At 44.6% G+C, this 12,690-nt stretch overlaps 2 protein-coding genes across 3 annotated transcripts in view; one reads left to right on the top strand and one right to left on the bottom strand.

The window, feature by feature from the left end:
• CS (citrate synthase) overlaps positions 1-7,142 on the top strand; it is a 28,092-nt gene extending 20,950 nt beyond the window's left edge. The window contains exons 7-11 of the mRNA XM_068559630.1: positions 3,574-3,773; positions 4,459-4,588; positions 4,713-4,814; positions 5,012-5,221; positions 5,535-7,142. Of these exons, the coding sequence (XP_068415731.1) occupies positions 3,574-3,773; positions 4,459-4,588; positions 4,713-4,814; positions 5,012-5,221; positions 5,535-5,705 (813 nt within the window). The 3' untranslated portion in view covers positions 5,706-7,142. The remainder of the gene's footprint in view (positions 1-3,573; positions 3,774-4,458; positions 4,589-4,712; positions 4,815-5,011; positions 5,222-5,534) is intronic.
• A 710-nt stretch (positions 7,143-7,852) lies between these two features.
• On the bottom strand, positions 7,853-11,339 carry COQ10A (coenzyme Q10A). 2 transcript variants are annotated; one of them, XM_068559631.1, is made up of 5 exons: positions 11,043-11,339; positions 10,349-10,495; positions 9,371-9,563; positions 9,034-9,135; positions 7,853-8,773 (listed from the first exon to the last, which is right to left on the bottom strand). In XM_068559631.1, the coding sequence occupies exons 1-5, from the start codon at positions 11,162-11,164 to the stop codon at positions 8,606-8,608; spliced, it is 732 nt and encodes a 243-aa protein (XP_068415732.1). In that variant the 5' UTR covers positions 11,165-11,339; the 3' UTR covers positions 7,853-8,605. The 2 variants fall into 2 exon arrangements, with proteins under 2 accessions (XP_068415732.1, XP_068415733.1); XM_068559632.1 differs by having other exon boundaries at positions 9,440-9,563.
• Positions 11,340-12,690: the final 1,351 nt, after the last annotated feature.

Here is a 12,690-nt window from a genome sequence, read left to right as displayed (position 1 = left end):
TTGTATTTCAGGACTTTGCCAACCTGGAGAGTGTGTATAAGCAATATTGATATATCTGTCAGCCTCAGGATGTGCGTCTAATAAGTTCACACTGAACAAAAATTAGCACCAGTAACTGCTTTAGTGGAGCTTGGTGCTCTTTTGCTGCCATATCCTATCTCTCTCAAAGATCAGACATGCTATTTCAGTTTAGTTCTCTGTCTTGGTTAATTTAACCATTCTACTTTAGTAGAATTACATGACAGCATTCAGCTGGTTATTTCTGTTTAAAAATTTATGTTAAGGAGTATATGTGATCTAATTCTCTACTAGAATCATCAGTTCATGCTGTTTTTTACATACACCTCAAGAGGATGGTCTTCCTACAACTTTCCTTCCATAACAGTTTACATGACTTTAGATAAATAGTGTAATCTATTGAGGTGAAAAAGTTAGGTCTTTTACTAATTTACTAATTGACTTAACTTCACTTGTGACTAGGAGATTACTCTGATGCACCAGCTGTTTAATTATGAAGTAGCCTTACGATGTTGTTGAATTGGGTAAAATTTGCGAAGTAGCTGACAGATGAGGTTTTTCTAGTAAGGCATATGAACAGTATATGTAGGTTTTGAAGCTGTTTATAATAAAATCATCATCCCAACACCTAACAACTCTTGAAAACATGCCAAATATTAGCTTAAATGTTTTATATTCATTATCTGATTTAATCATCAGAACAACCCCATGAGGTAGATGTCACTGATGTCATTTTACTGAATGGGAAAGCTGAAGATTAGAGAAAATAAGTAGCTTGCCCAGGGTCATGCAGCTAGTTACTGCTAGAGACCAGATTGAGACTTGAGTTTGCTTCACTCTAGGGTCTCTTCACCATTAATACGGGCTCTCCTCTTTTTCTGTGTCTTCTTTATAATGACTGATAGCTAACACAACATTGTAAATCAACTATACTCCAATAAAAATTTTTTAAAAAATGACTGATAGCTAAATACTTGGCCAGAATTTCTCTAGCACTAGAGATGCTGGCTCACAATGATGATTATGGTCAGTTTTGTTACCTTTATTCCAGGCAGTTGTGATGGTGGCGTGTTTTGTCTTTTTTTCTGAGGGTTTAAAGATGAAGAATGAGTTAGTACCAGTAGCTAAATAGCACCTCAGTCTTAGTTTATTAAAGAAGAAATAAGGAGGCGTTCTCTGTCAGTGTGTTTGTTTGTTTATTTAATCTCTTGACTGTACAGCTTTACCACTACAAAAAGCAGGGTAAAGATCCCACACTGTCATACCTCGTCTGATACTTGCTGCTTTATAAACTTCATCCTCAGTGCTAGAAGTTGAAACAATCCTCTTTTTGTCGTTTCTTTATGTTGTGGTCATTCATACTTTACAAATGATTTTGAAAGTTAGTACATACTCCACAGATACCAGTTTGCCTAGCCCAGGATCTTGTTCTTGGCATTCTGCTAATGAATCCAGGTCCCTTAGAACTGCATATCCTTGATGCAGGCTTCTGGAAATAACCTACTTCCTTGGGGGATGTAAATCTGCAAGGAGGTATGGTTAATAGTACGATTATCATGTAAGTAATCTCCTGAGAACTTGCAAGTGTTAGCTAAGTACTTCTTGCTTCAAGTAGCTTTTTAATTTTGGCAGTATTCTCATTGAATCTTGGTGGCATTGACAAAATTCACTGAGTACTTGAGTAATAGATGACTTCACAGAGATTATCTCATTTAGGCTAGTTATTATAGATTTTGTTCTTTGTTCCAACAAAACTACCAAAACCTCATGACTTCTTACAGGAACATTTAGCCAGTTAGCTTGATAGGATAGCACTATGTAATGTCATTCAGCAAGTATTTTCTCCACGCTTTCAGTGTATTGTGACTGAAAGTAGAAATTTTTTTTATTGTTTTGTTTGGTTTTGTGTTTTTTTTTTGGCCGCATCTCATGGCTTGCAGGTTCTTTCCCAACCAGGAATTGAACCCAGGCCCTGGCAGTGAAAGCACCGAGTCCTAACCACTGAACCGCCAGGGAATTCCTGAATTTTTTTTGTTATTAAAAGAAAAAACTTGGGAATTCCATGGCGGTCCATTGGTTAGCACTCTATGCTTCCACTGCAGGGGGCACGAGTTCGATCCCTGGTCTGGGAACTAAGATCGCACAAGCCTCACAGCATGGCCAAAAAAAAAAAAAAAACCAAAAAAACTACTGAAACCCTGTCACCCTCCCTAAGGGAACTTAAAATCCCTATGAGAAGATAAAATTGAGACATAAAAGTTGAGCACGCTATTAACATCACAAAAAGACAACCAGATATTATATGTTTCTCTTAATAAATGAACACAGCACTATTTATCAAAAAGTCTTGCTAAAGAAATTGAACATGAATCTGCTCAAACCTCCAGCTCTATCAGTCTGTCGGAAATACAGTGGACAGAGGGACATGTTAAATGACATCACAGGTATATAACTAGCAAAATCTAAACTGTGGGAAATTCTACAGGACAAATGATCTGATTTTCCACAAATAAACTGCAAAGTAAAAAAAGCACAGCCTAAGAGGGAACTTAAATTAATTAAAAAGACTTCAGAGACATGTCAGACAGTTGCAATGTGGGCTATTTTCACTGAAACAGACAAATGAGGGGGAGCTTTATAATAAATGAATGAGGTGGGGGGGACTTGAATACTGAGTAGATAGTTAATGATATTGAAGAATTGTTAAATTCTTTTCAGTAGGATAATGGTTTTGTGATTTTGATTATGAAGGACCTTTATCTTTTAGAGATACATGCTTAAATACTTACATGTTATATATGATATCTGGGATTCACTCAAAATAATTTGGGAGATGAGAGGGGAAAGTAAGGGTATAGATGAAACAAGCATGGCCATGAGTTAATAATTATTTAAGCTAGGTGATGCTTATTAGCTGAGTGGGTAACCTTGTGCCCCAGTTTTTACAAATGAAGGCTATGTTACCTTACAGGACTATTGTAAGAAAAGAAAAAAATGAAAATAATATATCTAGCACAGTACCTGTTATATAGTAAGTGCTTAAAAAATGGAAGCCTTTGTTAATAACTAACAATTGAATGCCACTGTTTGACCCTTGGTGTATATGGTGAATTTTCTTTGAAAGATGGAACATAGAATTATTAAAACCTAGTGTCTTAGCACATTCTTTGAATGCAAAGTCATGTAGTGGAAAAGATCATGGTTAAACATACAAGGGTTCAAAATCTGACTTTGGCATTTAACTGAATGCTCTGAGCCTCAGTTCCCTTTTCTGTAAAATGGAGGTCATTATATACTTTGCAGAATGGGAAAAATTTGGGAATAATGTTTTAATATACATGAGATAGTTTGTATAAATCCCTTAATGCGGTGCCTGGGTCGTAACAGTTATTCAGTTAAATGGTCATTGTTGTTATACTCCGTTTATAATCACCCAGCATAGAATCATCAATCCAAATAGCCCAGTCCATAGAGAACAAACACCATCCCTGCCTTATTCTTCCTTGTTGATAATTCCTCTTCTTTTTTTCTCCATTTTCCTCTTCTCCCCATCAGTTGATTTATGAAGACTGTATGGATCTGATTGCAAAGCTACCTTGTGTTGCAGCAAAGATCTACCGGAATCTCCATCGAGAGGGCAGCAGTATTGGGGCCATTGATTCTAAGCTGGACTGGTCCCACAATTTCACCAACATGTTAGGCTATACTGACGCTCAGTTCACGGAGCTCATGCGCTTGTACCTCACCATCCACAGGTGAGGGAGACCCAGCAACCATAGCCACCAGGTGCCTGGATTGGTGGTGAATATTAAGAAAAACTCCTTGGGACTTCCCTGGCAGTCCAGTGGTTAAGATTCTGTGCTTCCACTGCAGGGGGCGTGGGTTCCATCCCTGGTCGGGGAATTAAGATCCTGTATGCCATGCAGCAGGCCAAAAAAAACCCCAAACTCCTTAACAGGTGGTAGGCAGCAAGGAGATGGAAACACAGCATATGGGATGGTACAAGGCAAGAAAGGGGTCTGGTAAAGAAGGTCAGGAGGTCTAGAAAAATTACCATAACCACGCTAAGAGTAAGATAGTGCTTCTAGCTAGGAAAAGGTACTAGCTGCTCACATTAGACAGGTCCTTTGGCTTTCCAGGAGCTCCCTCTTCTGGCCATTGCTGTTAAAGCTGCAGTGAGAGTCAGGGAGCTTGGCACGCAGGCCAGGCATCATCAAGCAGTAACCTCTCCAGCCCTGTGGATTAGTGAACAAAGGCTGATAATAAGATTGGGACATCTCTTACAAGAGCTTATGTATAAGTGACTAGCTATAGGCTGGTGTGAATCCATAGCTAGGCTAGTATGTGACGATAAGAGAACAGCAAGGACTGTGTTTCAATAATCTGCCCCTTTTTTCTCCTTTCTCTTGGCCTTGATTCTCCTTTCTTACTTCCCCACAGTGACCATGAGGGTGGCAATGTAAGTGCCCATACCAGCCACTTGGTGGGCAGTGCCCTTTCAGACCCCTACTTGTCCTTCGCAGCAGCCATGAATGGGCTGGCAGGGCCCCTGCATGGGCTGGCAAATCAGGTAAGACTGTTCTTTTTCTTCTCCTGCTCCATGTTTTTCTTACTGCCATGCTTTGTTTCTGATCCTGGAGTTCTCTCCTGGCATATGCATTGACACTCTTTTATTCTCCAAACCTTACCCACAGGAAGTGCTTGTTTGGCTGACACAACTACAGAAGGAAGTTGGCAAAGATGTGTCAGATGAGAAGTTACGAGACTATATCTGGAACACACTCAACTCAGGACGGGTAAGCAGAGATGCTTAGCAACTAGGAAAGAAGCCAAGACTCAAGTTCTATAATTTGGAAGAATGAAGGAGAAAAGAATGAGATAACTCCCTAAATTAGAGGAGATTTTTTTTCCATTTGTCTACCCTAAAGAATTCAGAAAAGACAAAAATTTCTACCTGAGGATACAACTGGTTTTCCCCCCCTATCCTTTGTAGGTTATCCCAGGCTATGGCCATGCAGTACTAAGGAAGACTGATCCACGATATACCTGTCAACGAGAGTTTGCTCTGAAACACCTGCCTCAGGACCCCATGTTTAAGCTGGTTGCTCAGCTGTACAAGATTGTGCCCAATGTCCTCCTAGAACAGGGCAAGGCCAAGAATCCTTGGCCCAATGTAGATGCTCATAGTGGAGTGCTGCTCCAGGTGAGTCCTCCTTTCCCTGCTTTCCTCTAATTTATACCAAACCTTACTGTTCTCTGCCATGCACAAAATCAACTCCCTAGTCAGAACAAGGACTCTCACACCTCCTTCCTTACCCTTTTGTTAAAGTTGCCTATGGTAGGGGGGAGGTGTGGGCTGGAGGAAACGGGTGCTTTCTTTTCAGAATCCAGTTGCTATACTTTTCCCAGTCATTTCTATTTAAGGCTAACTGGGTTAAGGTTTTTAATCAATCTGGACTTGTACATGCCACTACCTGTGGGCCTTTAACAAAACTTTTTTCTCTTTTACCTTACAGTACTATGGCATGACGGAGATGAATTACTACACAGTCCTGTTTGGGGTATCACGGGCACTGGGTGTATTAGCACAGCTCATCTGGAGCCGAGCCCTAGGCTTCCCTCTAGAGAGGCCCAAGTCCATGAGCACAGACGGTCTGATGAAGTTTGTGGAGTGTAAGTCTGGGTGAAACTGAAGACTGGGAGAAACTAGCTACCGGAAAGTGAGGGATCTTAAAGAAAAAAAAAAGTATACTTTTGTTTCAGGGGGCTTTTAAAGACTTAAGATTAAATTGTATCTGAGGCACTGATGATAAGTTTGAGGTTAAGATATTAATTAAGATTTTAAAAGATGAAAAGTAACCCCTTCTTCCCTAACCAGCTCCTCTCCCCGGCCTGGTATGAGTTGCCCATCAACTGTAGGGTGACCAGGACTAATGCATGTGGTACGGGTTAGGCTTACCTGTGCCCCCACCCAGTCTCCAGAGTGAGAATCTGGCTCCTCTTTCCCTAGGTCAAAGCTGGTTGCAGAGAATCTGCAGTCACTTCAGCAGAGCTTTTGGTTCTACTCTGCCCACCCCTTAATAGGCCAGCAAACCAGGACCCTGCCCCTTCTGTTTCCATAGGAATCATGTTGGATTGTCACCTATACCAAGCCCCATTAACCTCTCCGATGCACACAGACACTTCCTAGCAAGACCGATTGGTTATGCTTTGGCTTTGTTTGTTTGTTTGTTTTTAATGATACCAGGTGATCATAAAGGCCATGGTATTTGTTGTGACTGGCACCCAGTGTTTGATTTTTATTTCTCTTTTTTAAATTATCCCATTAAAATTAAGACCTGGGAGTGTTCTATTCCCTATTACTTGAATACTCACCTCTTTCCAGATTTTCTATACCTGCTGCACCTCAAGCCAAGGTTGCTCTGGACCTTCCCCTCTTGGTCCCTATTAGAGAGACCTCTTTCAGCAGGTTGTATACAGCACTGTATGATATTGTGGTTCTTTCCCATTATTTGGCTTTATCAGTGCTTAATATGAACTAAGCATTTTACTTCCCTGGAACACAAGCCACTACCCTCTGACCTTTTTTCTTTCCCCTTTAATATGCTGTGGGCTATAGAACAGGGACTTGGGAATGACCAGCATGGTATCTTCATGGCCTGATCCCAGGGGTACTAGCACCTCTTTCTGAACAGAGAAATGAGATTGGACATGGTCTCCTTTGAATATGAGGTACTGGGGCTGAGGGCATTAAAAATAGTAAACCTCCCTCCTCATCCCCTGCCACAAGCAAATATCCCTTTATTTATCAGGGTTCTTATCCTGCCCCTTCCCCAAGAGCTCACAGTACAGTGTTTGTTTTAGAAGCCCCATATGCACAGGTTTCCAGTGACTCAGAATGCTCTACTGCCTTTTCTTTTCAAGAAAGGATTAAAAATACACTCCTGCTGTGCCCCCTTCCTCCCTCGCAACTCCTGCCTGTGTTTGTGTGGATCCCAAATCCCCAGAACCACGCTGTTGAGATGGATAATACTGTCTGTAAACCCCTGGGTAACTGTCAAGTCATGATGCAGACTTCAGGTTGTTCTGTATAAAATGCAAAATAAATGTTTTTATTAACAATGCTTGAGCCTATTAAATAAGGCCTGGGAGAATCAGGTAAGGATTCTGGCTAGCAAGATCCTGGACTTGGTGGGTTATGTTATCCTGTGCATCTTTTTTATCTTGAGGTAGGTTTGGCATTCATTTACCCTAATCAGAAGACAGGTTCCCTGTGAGATTTCCAAAGGAGATTGCCGTCTGTCTTCATGGTTAGAAGTCCTTGATCTTTAGCCCCCATCCTTCCTAAATTTGTCATAAGGTAGAACACTCAAGGACTGTAGCTGAGACCTCACAACTGCTTATGTGACTAATCCAAGGAAGCTGGTCCAGCCCATTGGGTGAAAGGAGCAAACTGTACCAAGGGCAGTTAAGGTAGGACTGCTGACTCAAGATCTGAGCCTCTAGAGGGCTCTGGTACCTCGTGAAACACCAGTTCTTTGCAGCTTCCCTTAAGGATCCCCCAGAATAAGAGGTGGTCTGGAGGGCATCAGTTATATGGGAGGTCTGAGACCAGATTACTCTGTCCTGAGACTCCTGCTGCAACTGACCTTCTGAAAAAGTCTATAAATAGGCAAGGGAGTGGGTACTAGGTCCTGGCTTGTAGAATGTGCTACTATAGTTAGCAGGGACACTGTGTCCAAGAGGCCTTCTTGCACCTTCACTCCCCTAGGGAAGGAAGCCATGACTTTCTACTACTCTACTATATCTACATTATTCCCCTGAGAAGCAATATATAAAAGCCAAATTCATACTGTCACAATTAATTTATTGAAATTTTATAAAAACTCAGGCCAAGTGGAAGAATAAGGTACAACCCAAGAGTATAACTGTTCAGTGCTCTTTTGCTCCTTGCCTCCTGTGGCAATGATGGGGAGAAAGCCCCTTGCTCTCCACTAGCCAGGCAGCATGGAACTATTCTTAAAGTGAGGTCATACGGATTTCAAGCTGGGGCCAGATCTCAGGCATCTCCTGAGGGGCTGAGGGCATTAAAAATAGTAAACCTCCCTCCTCATCCCCTGCCACAAGCAAATATCCCTTTATTTATCAGGGTTCTTATCCTGCCCCTTCCCCAAGAGCAGGCAAAGTTATTGACTACCTAGTAGCTGTGTGTCAGAGAAAGGAGTTCAATTTATTCAATCCTAAGAAAAGTTGCTGTCTTCCCCTGGTCAGACACTAAGGCACCTTGACAAGAGCTCAGAGACAACCATACAGTCCTGATTATAATTCAGTGTGAGAAGGTTGCAGGCATCAGGCATATGGGCTCTCAAGATGAGCCTGACCCTTTCCTAAGCATGTCTCCTTTCCATACCTCCCTGCCTTTTCTTTCCCCCAGCATTTCCAGCCAGCTTAGAGCCCAATTTGAGTGGGAGAACAGTATTATGAACATAGACTCTTCTCTCAGATTGGAGCAGGAGCCAAATGAAATAAATAAGAGAATTGGGTGAGGAGGGAGAGGAGAGGTGAGGCTAGGGAACAATCCTTTGCCTCAAGTTTGGTGCACCTCATGGAACATCAGTTCACGGGGGATGGCTGTTTCTGGACCAAACTTGGTTGCTGCCCGGCGCTCGAAGGCAGTGACATTCTGTTTGACAACCTCATCAAAAAACATGGTGGCCAGCTGGGAGTGCAGCAGAGAACGAAATTCAAAGGAAATCTGGGAATGGGTAAGAAACAGAAACTCTTCAAGACCATGTTGGATAGTCCCTGGCCAAATGCAAGGATACTATTCAGTGCCTTTTCCTCCCGCTCCAGTTCATTAGATCCCCTCAAAGGCCCTGGGACTGAGTATAAAGTAAAAGTTTGATACAAGCTCAGACCTGTGAAGAGTGTCATTGACTTGTGAAATAACTGTCACAGTACCTCAGCTCAACCCCCCAACAAGGTAGCCCTGTGCTATACAGCCTCCTGACTCACCCAGAAGTCCACAGTGCAAGTTCGGGGATAGGCAGGAATACCAGGACGGAACCGCCAAATGGTCTCTAAGTGGTTGAAGAGCTTGCCGTCGGTGCAAACAGCCTAGAATAGGACAGTCAGGTAGTTAAACAATATTACGATGAAATTAAACCTGTATCAGGTATAGGAGGCTATAAGAAGGAATTGAAAGCCATTTTCCTCTCCTAATATTTTATTAGTGAAATATTTGGCACGTGGAGATAAAAAATCATTACAAGGAAAGCCACAATAGCCTTTAAACGTAAAAATGCCAGAGAACACAAAACTTCCTGATTAATCCCTCCCAGACAGACCTCACCTTGACCATGTGAGGTTTGACCATGGAAACAGCAGAAGTATAACGTTCCATAACAGGTGGAAAGCCAACCTCCAACTGGGCCTTCAGGTGACCTTTGCGGCTGTATACCACTAAAGACTTCTTACACCAGGGCACAAACTCACGATACTCCTGGACATTGGCTACCACCTCGTACATCTCCTGCATTGAGTACCTAGGGAAAGGAATCAGAGAGAGGCCAAGGAACTGCCAGATGGGTGATGTTCCTCCTTGCCCTAGGCACCCTCCCCCCATGCCCACTAATCATGCACCTTCAGGAACTAGAGATGCCAAATAAGCCTGGGTGAATGACTTTGCGAAAGCAAATGTGTAAATTTCCATGACGTTAATGTTACCTTAAGTTTTGCAGTTTACAGAGTGCTTTTGCATTTACTATTTTGATGCTAAGACCATCTAGGGAGAACAGAGGTTGTCGATTTTACTGATGATTCACAAAAGGACTCAAATCCCAGCTCTACGACTTTTTGACAGTGTGGCCCTAGGTAAATTATTACTGTCTCCGTATCTCCTCTGTGAATCATAGGTAATAGTAGTAATTGATTCATAAGTTTGTTGAAAGGATCAAATGAGAAAATCTATGGTAAAACACCTAAGCAGCCTAACCGCTAGCAGTAGTAAGTGCTCAGTTAAGTGTTAACTCATATTGTGCTCAGAATACCTGAAGTCAGGTCAGCAGAGAAATAATATCCTGTTGTCTTAATGTTACTGTCCAACTCTAGTCACGTTTCACAATGCACATGCATAGCAACCAGGAAGGGGGGAATTAAGGTTGGAAGGCTGGCAGAGGAGGATAAAGGATCAGTAATATAGCTGGGAAGCATGGGACAGCCAGGGATGAATCTTGCCCACTACGGCTACCCTTACGTTCCAGCCTGAACATGCTTTTTGTTTGGCGGGAAAGTGAATGTGGAGGGCTGCTGGACAGGAGGGGATGCTCACCCCATGATCCTACGCTCGGAGTAAGCCTTTCGCTTGTTGGTGAAGGAGGCAGCAAAGCCCATGAAGGAACGGCTGGGAGGTAAGCCAGCCTCAGCCGCCAAGACCTGGGCAGCCCGGGGCAAGAAGAGGCTGCACGAGATCAGAAATCTAAGGCCAAAAGGAAAGGAGAAACACGTTACGATTCTTTCCTTGTGTTCCTCAACCATTCCCAGGTGAAGGGGAAGAGGGGCGCATCCCAGAGGAAGGTCGTCCAAACAAGCTTTCCGCCTAGCACCTGCTGCAGCCCGCCAGGCTCCCTTGGCCAGGCAGTCACGAGTGCGAAAGGTCGAGGGCGGCGGAGGACAGTGCCGGGGGAGGAGTTGGGGAAAAGTGGGATGCGTGCGAAGCGCCGGGTGCCTTTGACTGGAGGCTACCCTACTGCTGAAAGCGAGGACTCTCAGGAAGCATCACAGTCCCCGGGGCCCCGCCAAGCCCGCTGTTGCCAGGGCACCCGCGAGGGGCAAGAAGTGGTTGGGCACCCACCTCGAGGACTTTGCCTCGCGAATAACTTGCAAAAGCATTCCCTAAAGCTCTACATTAGACCCCAAGATACGACCGCAGCCGCCCTCCCGCCGTGCCTGCAGCCAGAGCTGCAACTTCGGGGTCCTGGGCGACCCCTTTAGCTCCAGCCCCGACGCCCGCACCTCCCTCTCACCTCATTGGTCCCGGCGGTCGCGGAGGGACCAGGGGCGGGGCCGGGAGCAGCGAGAGGCCGCTGCAGCCCCTGGCCGCCGCGCGCGTCCCGGCCGGGAGTCGCCGCGCGCCTGCCGAGGCCATGCGCGCTACCCTCCCTTGCCCTCTCGGCTCTGATACCAGCTGCGCACTCCTCACTCCAGAGGAAGAGCGGAGGTTAGCGGCAGCCGGGCGAGTTCAGGGCCCCCGAGCGCAGGGGCGGCGCGGGGCGGTAGCTCCTCTCCCCTTGTTCCTGCCCGGGCGTCCGGGTTGCCTAGAACTGAAGCCGCTACCGCTGCTCCCGCAGCTCCCAGTACCCCCACGTCACGCCGTTGCCATGGCTCGGGACCGGGAGAGGGGGGAAGGAAGGGGACCATGCGGCCTGTCGGGAGATGTAGTTTCACACCTCTGGCGAGAAAGGGCGCTGGAGGGGGTGTTTGAGAAGCTGCAGAGATGGCCCCGTGGAGCGAGCTCACCAGGCAAGCTACTTGCCGAGTCTGTGGTCACGGACCTGGTACATACGCACAGAAGCGACTTCTTGGGCATGTCAACAGCATATGCCGTTGGTCTTCTGAACGTCTCTCTTAGAGACTTTACTATATTCTGCCTTGTTTATAGTTAGAAGTTCCATTCATCTTTGTAGCACATAGTACCTAGTGCTGTGCTTTGCATCTTTGAGAAAGGAAATTAATGTTCCAAGATCTGGGCTAAGACTTTGCATAGTTTTCCCTTTTAATATTTATAGAAAGAAGGGGTGAGAAGAACCAGACTTACTTTTGCGGTAGAGAACCATCTTTGCCTGGAAAAGTGTACACTTGATAAAGGTGAGACCTCATGGGCAGGAACCCAGGCAAGGAAATGTCACTACACTGCTTTCAATCATGATACAAGGAGAAAAAAAGTGCCCTTGATAAAAGTGGGGAGACAGAAGAAAGAGAGAGAGAGGAGAGAGAAATCAGCAATCAGAGACTGGATCTAGGTGGGTGCAAGAGCTCTTGAAATTCTCCCACAGTGGAGTAGAGGAAGGACATTTTAAGAATGGTGGTGTCTGCTGTCGCATTTAAAGATGTTTTTGTTATCACAGTGCAAGCCCCTCCTCTGCTTTAGTCTTTAGAGCATAAGTCTTCAGTCATGCTCTCCACATTCAGGAAAGTTTTATCTGAGTAGTGTTGTGGGGGTTAGGGTAGGAGGATGAAATAATTAAAGACTGTTTTGCCTTTAGGGTCTAATTGGTAGGGAAGAGAGACATCTTGTCCAGAAACAGGGGCCTGAAAACAGATGTAAACCTTCCAACTCTCCTTACTCCTTGAGATTGGCATTCATTTGGGGAATTCCACTGGGTATGGATTGATTTTTAAAGTTTGAGCCCATTTTGGGACTTCCCTGGTGGTCCAGTGGGTAAGACTCAGCTGCGCTCCTAATGCAGGGGGCCTGGGTTCAATCCCTGGTCGGGGAACTAGGTCCCGCATGCATGCTGCTAACTAAGAGTCCGCATGCTGCAACTAAGAAGTCTGCATGCTGCAGCTAAGACCCAGCACAGCCAAAATAAACAAACAAATAAATAAATAAAGTTTGAGCCCATTTTATCTGGATTTCAAGGAGCAGGAGCCCTCCCTTGAACTCTGGTTTAC

Source organism: Eschrichtius robustus, chromosome 13 (genome assembly GCF_028021215.1).
Source record: "Eschrichtius robustus isolate mEscRob2 chromosome 13, mEscRob2.pri, whole genome shotgun sequence".
Lineage (NCBI taxonomy): Eukaryota > Metazoa > Chordata > Mammalia > Artiodactyla > Eschrichtiidae > Eschrichtius > Eschrichtius robustus.
Note: the sequence above shows the minus strand (reverse complement) of the source record. Positions and strands in the feature narration are given on the sequence as shown.

Excerpts from the sequence above, each read along its gene's own strand:
- COQ10A (XM_068559631.1), bottom strand. The coding sequence starts at position 11,164 with ATGGCCTCGGCAGGCGCGCGGCGACTCCCGGCCGGGACGCGCGCGGCG. Across the intron at positions 10,496-11,042 it reads CGACCGCCGGGACCAATGAG|ATTTCTGATCTCGTGCAGCC; the intron begins GTGAGAGGGAGG and ends TTTTGGCCTTAG. Across the intron at positions 8,774-9,033 it reads CTTGCACTGTGGACTTCTGG|ATTTCCTTTGAATTTCGTTC; the intron begins GTGAGTCAGGAG and ends ACCCATTCCCAG.